The following is a 15526-nucleotide window of genomic DNA, read 5'->3' on the forward strand; positions in this document are numbered from 1 at the left end:
ATTCCTCAAGGCCGCCCCATTCTCCCTCTGCCCGGTTTGGAGCAGGGCTAGACTACGGGTGGAGTGGGACCACTGCTCCCCTCCCCCTCCATCTCTCCCCCTGGCGCGGAGCCCCGGCGCAGCTGGGAGTCTAGGAACCCTGACTCCCGCCCAATCAGCGGCGAGGGGAGGAGCAGCGGCCAGGGGCGGGGCCAGAAGAGGAGGAGTCGGGCGGGGGCGTGAGGGGCGGGGAGCGGCGCTCACGACCAGCCTAGGCTGGCTCCTCGATAGTGGGGTTGGCAGTGGCGGTCGGCATGGGCGATGGGGGCGCCGAGCGCGACCGGGGCCCCGCGCGCCGGGCGGAGTCTGCTGGCGGCGGTGGGCGCGGCGGGGACCGCGGCGGAGCGGAGGACTTGCGAGCTGATGGCGGTGGCCACAGCCCAACGGAGGTGGCCGGGACCTCAGCCTCCAGTCCCGCAGGCTCCAGGGAGAGCGGAGCCGACAGCGACGGGCAGCCCGGGCCCGGCGAGGCAGACCACTGCCGCCGCATCCTGGTGCGAGGTAAGGGGACAGCCCGTGGCCCTGCTCCACTGGACCCTCACCCTACCCATACTGGGGCCCCCGACCTTCTTGCAGGTGACATCTCCCAATTCATATATTCATTTATTCGTCATCCAGTCATTCATTCAGCAAATATTATTTTGAGCGTCTATTGTGTGCTGGACATTGAGCTGAGTGAGGGGACAAAGCAGCGTATGGGACCGAAGCGGTCCCCGTTTCTCCGCCTCTCGGTCCAGTCCCCTAGTCGTAGGCCCACCCGGGACCTCTACTGTAGCGGGGGCAGAAATGGAGTGCCGGATGCTGAGAGCCTGGTCTCTGTCCCGTGACCCTCAAGCAAGTGCGGAGAAAAGCGTCACGCGCGCTCCGCGGGGACAGGACGTGGAGAGAGCAGCGTCGGCAACCGCGGGAGGAAAAGGCCCTGGCTCTGCAGGGCGGCCGGGGTGCTTCCTCCCCTCCTGCTCAGCCGCGTTTCCCATCCCCGGCAATCCGGACCCGCACGGATTGCCCGGGGGAGATGGCGCGGGACGCGGAGAGTGGCGTGCGCGGCGCTCGCCAGCTGTGCTTCACTCTCTCGCTTCCCACTTCCTCGCGGCGCCTGGGCCCAGCCGGCTCTCGGCGCCGTCTTCCCGCGGCCTGGCCTTCACGTCCTTCCCTTTCTCCCTTGGCTCTCGTCCTCCTCTCTTCTTTCCTGGCCATTCCTCTCAGCCGAACGCGTCTTCCCGGCACCTTCTTCCTGCAAGCGCCTCGATCTGGACTGCGACCGATTACCCAGCTCTTCCTGGCCTCCTTGCCGCGAGGCCGAGGCTCCCCAGGCCCCCAGCGCCAGCCTTTCGCAGTGCCGAGGGCTCCGCTTTCCCAGGATCTGGGCCTTGCCCGGCGAGATGGGAGGAGAAAGGGGACTCCAGAGTCTTGCCCTCAGCCCAGGTCGCGGCCAGAGACTGAAGTCCGTTGCCTCCTCCACCCCGAAGCCCTGCGACCGGGAGACCCAGCGCCAGAAGAGGCCACTGGCGGTAATGGCTCCCCCAGGCTCCTTCCTGGGCTCCCTCCTCCCGGCTTCCTCCCGCTGCCTCTTTCCAGCCTCTTCACACGCGCCGCTCGGGAGAGCCTCTGGGCCTCTGGAGGCCACTGTCCCGAGCTGATTTCTTTGGCCTTCGCCTGGGGAAAGGGAACAGGCTGGAAGCTGGCCCTGGGTCGTTCCAGCGAAGGGATTCTGTTTGGTCTGAGCTCGGCTACCCTCAAGCTGACTGGGACACCCTGGGCCAGTTGGGTACGACCTCTCTGCGACTGCTGGGTGTGGGTGGCTCTGAGGACTGGAGTGCAGAGTATGAAGGCAGCCCAGTGTGAGGGTGACTGATGACTGCCTTGAATACAGAGGTAGGGGCCCTAGCTCTGGGAAACATTGCTGGTGCCAGATGTCACTGGGTCAGTGGGTGCTCACTGCCACTCATAGTTGACTGCTTAAGTCAAGGCAGTTATACCATCAGGAATTCTAGCAGGTGTATGGACCTGTTGGGCACCAGGGATTAAATCCGGTTTTGCTCTTTAGACTGTGGGGTGTCCTGAGCGAAGGCATAAGCAGCCCTTTTGGTTCCTTTAAAAAAAATCTGTAGGACTGCCAGAGAACTCAGTCCCCCAATCCCACACATTCCCAGGGGAAGATCTAAAGTCCCTGCCTGTGACACTCATCACTTTGAACCCCACCTATGGGTGGGCATTTTCTTCCCCCCAGGACAATTGTGAGTTCTGTGCCCACCTAACACCCTCTCTGCCCTACTAACCCTTTATGTAGAGCAAATAAGTTTTGTGTACAGATGTCAATTAAATAGCCTTCAGGGGTAAACTAATAGGAAGTGGAATTCAAAAGTGACCCTCCAGCCTGTGAGGTGGGGCCACCCAAGCTGGAGCAATCCACAGTCAGGCAGAGATGGGCTTGCACTGGATGTAAGACAGCCTGTGTGAGTCTTCAGGGGGTGTACTTTTTATAAATGTATGTGCACACACAGAGGTGCCATTGCGTTTGTAAAATATAATCAAAATATTAGATTTAAAGCATAGAGGATATATTTACACACCTAACAGAAATGAAAGGCAAGTGTGGCTTTTATAAATCCCTCTGCCCTTCCCCATTTAATGATGGGGAGGTTATTATGGGCCTGAAACGCTCAGGATGTGATTTGCCACTAATCTCTCCTAGCCAGGGTCACCTGAGTCACTGGCAGTCCTGCCATGGCTCAGGGCTCTGATCAATGAGACAGGCCTGGACTGGTGAAGGAAAGTCTGAACTGCCTTGGCCCCTGAATGAACATCCCTTCCATAGGCCTTCAATACACTTTTCCCTTGACCTCTGAGAACACATCCTCCCAAAGAATCTTTGGAAGGAAACCACTAAAAGGTAAAAGGGAGGCATTTGCACTTGCTGTCCTGTGTCAATGTTGGGTTGGGGCCTCCTCAGGACCTCCCCTTTCTTGGGGAGGCCTTCTGGGTCCTTTCTGCCTCCTTTCATTCTGCACTCCTCCACCTAAGAGCCTACCACAGGGGAGCAGGTTTGTTGAGGGAGTCCTTTGGCACAGGGAGTAGGAGGAGAGCTTGGGCGCCAGAGTTAAGCAAAGTTGGTTTAGATTACTGACCTTATAGCCCTTTAAACCTGAACCAATTTCTTTGTTTCTCTTTGCTTGCTTCCTTATCTTACAAAGGGACCCATAGCCCTTATCTTAAAGGACTTGCCAAGAATCAGAGGTGATGTCTAAAACTGCAAACACCCGGTAGGATCTCCATAAATATTTGTTGACAGAAGGAAGGGTGTAGCTCTGAGGTTAACCACTTTTGATGGGTGGGGCAGTGGACCTTTGTTGTTTGAGGCCTCTCCCAAGTCACCCCTTTCCCCCTCCTTCTGGCTCTGGCCCAGGGTCTGGGCTGTACTGGGAGGTGAGCACCTAGGGGTCAAGAACACACTGATGGTAAAGGAAAATCAGCACCATCTTGCAGACCACACAGTGCAGCCCTCCCCAATCTCCTTGGTGGGAACCTTTTGGGACCAGTGACTCAAGCCTCTGCCAATGCAGGGTAGAGAGCCAGGGAAGCCAAATGTGATGCCTCCCGTGCATCAAAATGAAGGCTCCTTCCCGTCACACAAGGGCACGGACCGGAGCTGCTGAGATGATAGGCCGGGCGCACAACAGGCACCCCGCACATCGCACCGCGAACACAGCGAGCCTCCCATTCGGACCCTAAGGCCCGAGAAGGCCGCTCCACACCTCCGCGTGCACAGTCCCTAGACCAGTGAGGGCGGGGACGGAGGAATCCTTTTGTTTTATATTGGAAACCGCACACCAAAGGCAGGCAGGAAGCAACCAAAGGAACAGGCCGCCTGAGTCGTGGCTCAAACAGCACAGGGCAGTGGCCGAGCACCAGCCTTTTCGGTGGAGCTGGGATCCCAGCAGGCAGAAGAGGTGGACAACTCTGACCCCAGACTCCCTACGACTCCACGATCAACGCTCGCACCTGCACACTCAAACGCACCTGTTTCCCAAATTAATCCGGACGCGAATTTAACGACCGATTTTGATAGATCCGGGAAATTCTGTCCACCAACACAGCAACTTTTACAGACAATGCGTAGTGTCCGTTCCTGCTCACCCAAAGCGGCCTCTCTGGGCTGAGAGCCACCACGGTGGGTCCTCAAACCCCACTCGAAACCCTCCGAACCCCTCTGTCTGGGAGCGGTAGGGCGTGATGACTGCAGGATCCCTTGAAGAAGCCACTCGCTGCAACCCCACCACCAGCAGCAAAAACGCTTTCACCCGGGAGCTGAATGGATGCGCGGATGGCTGGGGGCCGTGAGGGGACTCGTGAAGCCCAGGCCTCTTGCTTGGGCTGGGCGATGCCCGCCGTGGGACGGGTGGGATTGACCTTAGTGGAGTCCAGCCCCTCGGAGAATCTGCGGGCAGCCGGGACCCACGCTCCAGAAACACGCAAGTCCAAACTCGTACACACAGCACAATGGCGTGCAGCCGCTGGGGCCCTATCTACCAGTGGCGCGTCTGAAGAAGCCGTGCAAGGGGGTGCAGCTTCGGGGCTCCGGCTGGCAGGTTACTGCAGGGACAGACGCCTCGCCTCCAGCAGCCGGGTCCAGGCTCATGGCCGGCCGGCCTCTGCTCGCTTTCTGCTTGGATTTCCAGCAGCCACTGGGCTTGGGGAGATCGGCCCTGGCCGCAGGCCTAGCCCTGCTGCGCAGGCGTTTAGCAAGGACCATGGGACTTTCGTCTCAATATCTGAGTCTGTTAATAGACCTGATAACCCAGGACCAGCACCCCAGGCAGACATGGAAAAGTGTAAATGGCTCATGCAAGGAACTACACTTTGAGATTTTTGTACTTGTTTTTATTTTTTGGTTTTAGCTTTTGTAGAGGATTTCTTTTTTTGGTTTTGTTTTCTTGGAGTTGCTTTACGTTATTTTTCCCTTTTACTTGTTTTCGGCAGGAGGCCCACATTCCCTTAGTGGGTCTATGCCGGCAGGCCCTCTCATTTGGGTCTTCCTTTGTTTTCCCCCTTCCATAACCCTCACCCCCACAAACACACACTGAAGCAGACCAGCAACCCGAAAAATCATCTTGTAGTTGTGTCTTGTGTGCCAGTTTTCATTTTCAGGGAGCCGTTCAGGAAGATTAGACAGCTCCTTCCCTCCTCAGGCGATTTCTGTTCCCCTTCTGGTCTGGTAGACCCAGGAACCCATGGAACCACCACCGCATCCCCCGCCCCACACACCCACCTCTTCAGGAACGGTCCCCCAGGTAGCTTCTGGGGAGTCCGAGGGGCAAGGAGGCCAAATTCTTTGGAAGTCCAGACAGTGAGTGTGTACCTGGGGCTACAGAAAAGGGAAGAGATGGCAGTGGCATGCACCCGCAGTCAGTCAAAGCCACCGGGCTCAAGTCCTCCTCTTTTGTGCACCATCTGTAAGGAGACAGGGTGTCTATACATCATGTTGGCCTGGGTGCCATTTCCCCAATTAAACCTCTTGGCCGCACGCTCCTTTCTTGTTGGCTACATTTCTTTGATTTCTATTTTAATGGTGGGAGGTGGAGCATGTGAATTTTGCCTATTTGCTCTTTGCTTAATATAAAATCACAAATAATGCTAGACCTGACTACCCTTGGAGAGCCAGCAGCCAGTTACCTGGCTGTGCATCTGCAGATTCTGTACCCCATTTCAAGATACTCTGATAGAGGACACCAAGGCTGCATGAGCCTGCCCACCAATCCCTGGGGCCAGACAGATCTAGGAGCCTAGTTCACTCCTCACACCCCCAACCGTGCTTATCCCAGAAGGTGGTTAGGAGTTTCAGTGCCCTAGGTTCTCCCACTGTTTGGTGGATGCTGACTGGGGACATCCAGCACTGCAGAAAGAGGTAGCAGCCCCAGGCTTGGATGTGACCTACAGAGCCAGGGTGAATGCACCCAGAGAGTCAGGGTGAGTGCCAGACTGGAGGAGTGTGCTGTAAGGTCTTGATAGGGGCTTGGGCTTGTAAGGGCTCAGGGCCCTCCTTGAACCGTCTCCCTGGTAGCCTTAACATACTTTATTCTTTCTTTCTTTTTTTTTTTTTTTTTCCTTTTTTCTTTTACTTTTTTTAGATACACTGGTTACTCTGTCGCCCAGACTGGAGTGCAAGGGTGCAATCATAGTTCACTGTAACCTTGAACCCCTGGGCTCAAGGGATCCTTCCTCCTCGACTTCCCAAATTGCTGGATTACAGGACTGAGCTACCGCGCATTTCTTGTTCTTTAACTTATTCCACAAACATTAACGCGTACCTACTGTGTGCCAGACGGATCCTGGCTGAAGCTGCCGGCAGGCAGTGTCCCAGGGATGTGAGCTATTTCTGCCCAGCTCCCACAGCCAGGCCATGAATAGCTGGGTAGGGACTTCCGCGCTGAAGTCTAGGGGGCAGGCTCCCCGAGCCCTGTTCCCTCTACGCCAGGCAAAGACCACGTAGAAGGTGGTCACTGTGCCCACCAAATCCAGGCGATCTTCCCGGATGCTTTTAGCGTACAGTAGGCACTCAATAAATACTTCTCAAATAATTTAAACGAGACAGAATTCATCAACATCGCGTATTTCTGTAGGTACTAGGCGGCCAACGCCTTCTCCTGGAAGAACGTGTGTTCTAAGATTATCTTATTTTTTGACGTTGCAATGTCCTTCTTATATGAAACAGTGATCATGGCAGGACATAGAATAATTGTTAAAACATGAAGTTGGCAACGCCATAGCTTTGGAATTTTGTTTGTGCAATCCGCAGCTTTGGGAAGCACTGGATTACAAAACCTGAAACTACAAAATTACAAAACTACAAAATTACAAAAACTGAAAACCCTCACATATGCGGCCGCTTAGAGGCCGGCCCAGGCTGGAGCGGACGTCTTGGGAAGCGCTGGGCCGCTCATAAAGTCAATGGTGAGTCTCCCGGCTTTTGGCGGCTGCTGGGTGTGAGGTTCCACGGGCAAAGCCAGCCAGAGGGTTGACAGAAATAACTAGATAAATCTGTGCCCCTGCCCCTGCCAGCTCACAAGGCTGCAGCCCACGGCTGGAGCCAAAAATAACCGCGCAGTTGATGCCACGGTTTCCTTAGCGTCTTGCTGGAGACACTGACTTTCAGAGCCCCTATCCCGCCTTCTATTCCCCACTGCTTGGCAGCCCACGGCGTCCTCCAGCGGAGCTGCGGGAGCCAGGGCCGGGCAAAGGACACTGCAAAGCACAGCCTCCGGCAGGGCCACACTTACAATGTAGACAGGTAAATAGAGGATTTAAATTCAAAAAGTAATACGAGCTCGATTTTTTTTAAAAAACCAAAGGCAGAGAAGGATCCCAGGGAACAGCCATTGTTTTCAATTCTGGGCGAGTCCTTCCAGGCGATTTTTCCATGCTCTTATACGAACAAATAAATAAAAGCAGAATCATATTTCATAGGCTGTTTTGCAATTTACCATTTAAAAAAATTTAATCTGCAGTGATCATCTTTTCTGCTGAACTAGTTCTTGCTGTCCCTTGACTGTAGAATTAAGTATTCCTTTGGTTGGGGAAAGCCTAATTCCCCTAAAGACAGGAGGGGCGTCGGGGTTGTTTTTCCTTAGTATAAACACTGAAGTAAGCTTTGAAGGCAGCGGTCTTCTCGACCTTTGTTTCTGTGGGATAAGTTTCTAGCAGTGTGATTGCTGCTTCAAAAGGTTTACACACGCAATTTAAATATGTTTCATTTTCTGTAATAGGTAATTGTAAAATAGATAATTCATCAAAACATCTTTTTTTTTTTTTTCCAGACATCAGGAGATGGGGGTCTCACTATTTTGGGTTTAAGCTGGACTCAAACGCCCACATAGCTGGGATTACAGGTGGGAGCCACAGCACTTTTTAAAAAGTATCCCGTGAAAAACCTCTTCCATCCCTGTCCCCATCACCCACTTCACACCTGGCTCAAGGACTTTCTAATATGTCCTTCCAGATAATGTTTATGCCTATGGAAATCAGTGCAGTTATATCATTTTTTTCTCCCAATATATCTTGGGGTGTAAATAACTATTTGTTTGTTTTTTATAGATGCATAATATTCAATTTAAATGGACTAGGTGGATCATAATGAATATCATATAACCAGTGCCCTATTTGTGGACATTTGGTTATTTTCTTATCTGTTTCTATTATATGTAATCCTGAAATAAAAAAAACTTGTTCTTGGTCATTTCCACATGTGTGAGTATATCTGTCAGAGAAGTTCCTAAAAGTGAGTTACTGGGTCAAATAGTATCTGTATTTGAAATTTGCAAGATAATCCCAAATTGTCCTCGGTAAGATAGTAACAATTTACACTGCCACCAGGGATGTCTGAAAGTGATTGTTTCCCCAAATTTGCCAGCACAGTTCACATTTTACATCTTGATAAATATAGCCAAGTTATTCTGCAGGAGAAGTTTAGTAATTTATGCCCACCCCTTTGCCCTGTTCCCACATTGGACATTTTGTATCATTTCATCTTTGTCAATCTTCACATTCATTAGCCAGCTGTATTTCCTCTATCTATTGATTCATTTCCTTTGACCAGTTTAATTTGCAAATATACTGTTTCCTCACTGATTTGCAGAAACTCTATGTATTGCTTTCAATATGTGTTGCAACATTTTAGTTTACAATTTATCCTTTGATTCGGTTTAGGATGGTCTTTTGTTTTCAAAAGTATAAAGTATCTTTTTATTTTTGTTATGTCATTATATTTTATTTTTTAGAGACAAGGGCTCACTCTGTCACCCAGGCTGGAGTGCAGTGGCCCAACAATAGCCCACTATAATCTTGAACTCCTGGCCTCAAGCAGTCCTCTCGCCTCAGCCTCTGGAGTAGCTGGGACTACAGGCAATCCCCACAATGCTGACCTGGCTTTAATTTTTTTTTTTTTTTTTTTTTTTTTTTTTTTTAGTAGAGAGGGTTTCACCATATTGAGGAGGCCAGTCTAAAACTCTTGGCCTCAAGCAATCCTCCTGCCTGGGCCTCTCATAAAATATCTTTTTAATTACAAAAGCAATCCATACTATTTTGCTATGTCATATAAAATTTAAAAGTTTCTCATTTCTCTTACATAATACACTTCCACTCCTAAGATTTACCTTCCAAACTTTACCTAGTAATTGAAAAATACAAATATGTAAGTTATATATTACAAAAATGGGATTTTTGGCAATGGCTTTTTTTTAATTTAAAAAAATTGTCTTAGCTTGCAAGTATGGCAAAAGAATATTTGTGGAAATCTTTCTTTCTAGAACTCCCTCATTTTTTTTAACCACCACATAGGATTCCATTATGTAGATATAATATAACTTATTTAACTGGTTCTCTATTGATGGATATTTAGGTTGGTTGTAATTTTTCATTATTACAAACAAGGCTGTAGTGAACATCTTTGTATCCTAATTTGAACAAATGGTTTGTTTTATATTTAATTATTCCTATCTTTTTATCAGGCAACATCTCATTTTTACCATAGAATGAGTGCTCCTTTGAACAAATGATTTTGTTTAATCTTATTTATGAGACAATTTGGAAAATGTAAAACCAGGTGGGATATTTTATTATGTTAAGGAATAACTGTCAATTTTTATTGTGATAATAGTATTGTAGGTGACTTTCTTAAGAGTCCCCCTTTTTTAGAGATACATGTTGAAATACTCGTAAGCGAAATGTTATGACTTCTAGAATTTGCTAACAGTTACAGCAGGATAGAAGAAATAAGATTATTCCTGAGTTTCTAATAGTTGAAATTGGGTGACAGGTATATTGGAGCTCATTATACTGCTCTCCCTAATTTTGTAAATGTTTGAAATTTGTCATAATAAAATATTTAAAGTAACAACAATCATTTTACATATACACGGTATGAATATAATTACAGGATAAATTCCTGGAAGCAAACTTTTAAAATCCAAGGATATAAATTTAAAGTTATGATAGTATTTCCAAATTTTATATCAAAAATACTGATTTATGCTCTTAGCCATCTTGTATAAAAGTGCCATTTCTCTACGTCCTCCCAACTCAGGATATACTTAATTTTTTAGAGTGAAATCTTTTCAAGTGACAAAATAATCCCATTTTATTAGTAGTTTAAATTGCTAGTGAGGTTAAGCATGTTTTTATGTAGTTATTTTTCATTTAATATTCTCTTCTGTGAATCATTCATATATTTAGCCATTTCTCCATCTAATCATTTTCTCATCTTTGTAAGTGCTACTTATATAGTAAGGAAAGGAGCCCTTTTTCTGTGACATGTATTGCAAACAACTCCCAGGTCACTTTCTAAAAAAACAAAAAAAACAAAACAACAACAACAAAAAACTTTCTTCGTGGGATTTTTTTTTTTTTTTTCCTAAACTGACATTTAAACCCTAACCACATTTAATGGTCGTTCCTTTTTGGGCTTCTAGATTCTAGCTCTTAGTTAGGAAAATCGTCATCCAGCATTTAAAACATTATATATACATACACAAACATATTAAAAATTTTTGTTACCAAAAAAATTTTATTACCTAGTTTTTTCAGCAAAAGAAATAATAAAGAAAGACAAAAAATGCGTAGAATCTTTCCTCCCTGATCAGTTTCCACTCCTCAGAGGCAACAGAAGAGTGAGGTGCTTATTTTGCCAGATTTGTTCCTGTGTGGTTATAAAAACACAGACACATGCACACAGAGGATTTACTTTTACGCTTTTTAAAAATATAAAAATGGGTTTACGCACACTTGCCATTTCACTTAGTAGTATACAATAAACATCCACCCAGGTTATGTGTCTCATTCTTGTTCATGTCTACATATAGCAAAAGTTATTACTAGACTATGATTTTATTGACAATTTTCCTATTGATAAACATTCAGTTTTTTCCCTTTTGTTCCCTCTTGCAAACTATGCTACAAACAATGGGTCTGTATGTATCAAGTATGCCAATGTTTCTGTGTGATAGAAAGCTCTATAAAAATTCTGAGACAAAGGCACTGTGCATTTTAACTTTAGTTAGGCATTATTTCTCTTCAAAAACCATATATTATATCAATTTATGTTCTTATTAACAGAGCTTGAGAGAACCTAATTCTGCTCAGCCTTGCCAGCACAATTTTCCAAGTCTCATAGATAAAATATGGCATCTCAAAAAAAAAAAAAAAAAAAAAAAGAGGTATCTCATTGCTGTTAAAACTTTCATTTTTCTGATTCCTCTAGCCCGAGTCGTTTTTCATATTTATTAACCACATGCATTTCTCCTTCTCTGAATAATTTGTTTGGTTTCTCCCTGGACTGCTTGACTTTACTCACTGGTTTACAGAGGCTGTGTGTACACCAGACATTAGGACTCTCTTAAGCATTCATTATGAATATTTTCTCCCAATCTTCATTTGTGTTTTAACTGTCTCTTACCCAGCAGAAGCATTTATTTTTGGCACTCAAATATGTCATTTAGTTTCCTTTTTAGAAAGTTATTTTATATTTGTTCTTCAAATTTTAGAGCTTTATTTACATTTAAATTTGTGTTTATTTTTGCACACAGTGTGAGATAAATAACTTTATTCCAAATAATGAACTAATTGTCCAAAAGCCATGTCTCTGATAACCCTGTCTTTCCTCCAACTAATTGGAAATACTGTCTTCATAACATGCCAGATCCACACAGACGCATGGATTTGCTTCATAACCCTTGTGCAGCATTATACCATTTTAGTTGCTGTAGATTTGTAACATACTTGCTGTGTGGTAATACGTGTATTCACTCCTATTGTTTAACTTTTTTTGTTGACTATTCTAGCATTTTCAATGTTCCCAATAAACTTGAGAATGAATTTTCCATAAGGAATTTTTATAGTAATCACATTATGTTTGTAGGTAGGGGCAGGAAGGGCCTTGCACACTTAAGAGTCAGCATATTATCGGCCAGGCATGGTGGCTCATGCCTGTAATCCCAGCACTTTGGGAGGCCGAGGTGGGCAGATCACCCGAGGTCAGGAACTCAAAACCAGTCTGGGCAACATGGCGAAACCCCGTCTCTACTAAAAATACAAAAATTAGCCAGGCACGGCAGTGGGCGCCTGTAATCTCAGCTACTCAGGAGGCTGAGGGAGGAGAATGGCTTGAACCCGGGAGGCGGAGATTGCAGTGAGCCAAGACCACGCCCTTGCACTCCAGCCTGGGTGACAGAGCGAGACTCCGTTTCAAAAAAAAAAAAAAAGTCAGCATATTATCAGCTTATTGTGCACAGAGACTACCTGGTTCTAGGTAGGAAAAGAAGTGAGATAGGGCTTTGGAGGTGGGACGGGGCGTCGCGGGAGGTGTCTACTGGGAGAGGTGCCAGCAGGGCACCTGAGGTCAGAAGCATAAGCTAACTACTGTTAGGCCAGGGGTCACCACCTCTCCCAAGCAAAGGCTCTCTGGGCAGAATTCATCCTCCCACATACCCCCAGAGCTCACCCCTCTTTGAGGAGACTTGAGGGGCAGCAAAATGTAGGACTCGGAATGAGTACATTTCACCCTAATAAGTGCCTACCTGCAAGGAAGCCCTGTAATGAAAGCTGTTCCTCTTTCCTGATGCTCCTCCCAAACTCCTCCCAGAAAAGGAGCAATTCAAAAAAAGAGGGCTACTTTAGTAAGATAGGCTATATTTTGCTGCAGAGACAATCCCAAATTTTAGAGGCCCAACAAAACACAAATGCATTTATCACTCACATAAGTCCATCTCAAGTGGACAGGGGCTCATCTTGGTACTCAGAAACCCAGGCTGGTAAAGCTTCTTCACTCCTGCTTGGAAGACCATCAAAGTAGAAAGGGTGTGGCAGCACACATACTCTCTCTGGTTATTGGGTTTTGTTATTTAGGGCAGGGACAGTAATATCCCCTTATCTTGTTTTATTGCCTTCCCAGCACTCATCATTGCCTTAACATATTTTTAAAATTTATTTTTTATTAAAAATAGGTTGTTTGAAGGCCGGGTGCAGTGGCTCACGCCTGTAATCTCAAAACTTTGGGAGGCTGAGGCGGGCAGATCACTTGAGCATTTTGAGACCAGTTTGACTAACATGGTGAAACCCTGCCTCTAATAAAAATACAAAAATTAGTGGGCATGGTGGCGGGCGCCTGTAATCTCAGCTACTCAGAAGGTGGAGGCAGGAGACTCGTTCGAACTCAAGAGGCAGAGGTTGCCGTGAGCCGAGATCACACCACTGCACTCCAGCCTGGGCGACAGAGGGGGACTCCGTCTCAAAATAAATAAGTAAATAAATAAATAAATAAATAAATAACTTTACATTTATTATCTGTCTCCCTCCCTAGTACAAGGTTTATGGAAACAAGTACTTTTCTCTTTTGCCCATTTCTGTATCCCCAGGCCCTAGAATAGTATTTGACACATAAGTGCTTATTAAATACATATTGAATGGTTGAAAATATTCAGTTGTTTTAATCTACATAAATGAGATTAAACTACACGTTATTCTGTAACTTACTTTCATACACTAATGTCTGTTCATATAGCTTATTGCCTCATTCTTTTCAATTACTACATGGTGTTTTATAATATGAATGTACCAGTATTTGTTCAGCCATTTGTCTTGTGGAAAATATTGAAGATGCTTTCAAATTTTTGGTGTTTTGAGCAGTGCAGCAATACACATCATTGTTGTATATACTTTGGAGCACCTGAGCCTGTGTTTCTCTAGCACAAATGCCAACGAAAATAAAATCAGGCCAGGTGTGGTGGCTTATACCTGTAATCCCAGCATTTTGGGAGGCCGAGGTGGGCGGATCACTTGAGGTCAGGAGTTTGAGACCAGCCTGTCCCTACTAAAAAATTACAAAAATTAGGGGGCGTGGTGATGGGCACCTGTAATCCCAGCTACTCGGGAGTTGAGACAGGAGAATCACTTGAACGTAGGAGGCGGAGGCTGCAGTGAGCTGATATCGCACCACTGCACTCCAGTCTGGGCGACAGAGCAAGACTCTATCTCAAAAAAATAAAATAAATAAAATAAAATAAAATAAAATAATTGAAGCAAAAGTTATGTGCATCTTTAATCTTGATAAATGCAGCCTTAAAAGATGGACTCATTTATGGTTCTACTAATAGCGTATAGGAATGTAGATTTCCCTACAGTGCATCATTGTTATTAATTGTCATCATTGTTTTTAATCACCTGTTAATGTCCTTTCAATCTTATGGGATATAAAGGGCTTTCCATTGTTGCTGGAAACATTGTTGTATTATATTGATTACTATAAAGCTATGCTTACCCTTTCATAGGTTTATTGGCCATTTAGCTGTCTTTTTCTGTGAATGACCCAGATAAATTACTTGACCATTTATTTTATTAGGCTGTTTACTTTAATTTTTTTTTTTTTTTTGAGACAAAGTCTCACAGTGTCACCGGGCTGGAGTGCAATGGTGTGATCTCGGCTCACTGCAACCTCTACCTCCCAGGTTCAAGTGATTCTCATGCCTCAGCCTCCCGGGTAGCTGCGATTACAGGTGCATGCCACCACGCCCAGCTAACTTTTGTAGTTTTAGTAAAGAAGGGGTTTCACCATGTTGCCCAGGCTGGTCTCCAACTCCAGACCTCAAGTGATCTGCCCACCTTGGCCTCCCTAAGTGCTGGGATTACCAGCATGAGTTACCACAACCAGCCTCTTTGACTCTTAAATGTATTTTTTTTCAAATCTGTTTATTTTACTTTACCTTGATTTTGGTGCTTTTGTCACCCAAGTTTTTAGCTTTAATGTAGTCAAATACATCCTTTATGTTTCCTTTACAGCCTCCAGTATTTTTTTGTTTGTTATTTGTGTTTTTGAGACCGAGTCTTGCTCTCTCTCTCAGGCTGAAGTGCAATGGCACAATCTCAGCTCACTGCAACCTCCCCCTCCCAGGTTCAAGTGATTCTCCTGCCTCAGCCTGTCAAGTAGCTGGGATTACAGGTGCCTGCCGCCACGCCCAGATAATTTTTGTATTTTTTAGTAGAGACGGGGTTTCTCCACGTTGGCCAGGCTGGTCTCGAACTCGTGACCTCAGGTGATCCACCTGACTCTGCCTCCCAAAGGGCTGGGATTATAAGCGTGAGCCACCATGCCTGGCCTACAGCCTCCAGTTTTGTAGCTTGCTGAGAAATCTCATCCCAAGCCTAGGATTCTAAAAACATCCTCCTGTATTTTCTTGTAATGCGCTTATCATTTTATCATCTATGACTTGCTGTTTAATCCACTTTAAATGTGTTGTTATTTATGGAGCAAGACAGAAATTTAACTTAATTTTATTCCAAACATACAATTTATGATCACCAATCTGCCTAATTGACTAAATCACTCTTTTCCCATCTCGAATGCCCCTTTATGATAAACTCTATGACTATAGATACATGTGTCTAATATCCCCTTATCTTGTACTTTCCATGCTATTGTTTCCCCATATGCAGTCATTTGAGT

General features: G+C 46.1%; 1 protein-coding gene across 1 annotated transcript in view; it reads left to right on the top strand.

Moving 5' to 3' along the window:
* The first annotated feature begins 258 nt into the window (after window positions 1-258).
* Window positions 259-15526, top strand: part of VAX2 (ventral anterior homeobox 2) — a 33448-nt gene continuing 18180 nt past the window's right edge. Inside the window, exon 1 of the mRNA XM_025353490.1 lies at window positions 259-540. Coding sequence (XP_025209275.1) covers window positions 294-540 — 247 coding nt within the window. The 5' untranslated portion in view covers window positions 259-293. The remainder of the gene's footprint in view (window positions 541-15526) is intronic.

Source organism: Theropithecus gelada, chromosome 13 (genome assembly GCF_003255815.1).
Source record: "Theropithecus gelada isolate Dixy chromosome 13, Tgel_1.0, whole genome shotgun sequence".
Classification (NCBI taxonomy): Eukaryota; Metazoa; Chordata; class Mammalia; order Primates; family Cercopithecidae; genus Theropithecus; species Theropithecus gelada.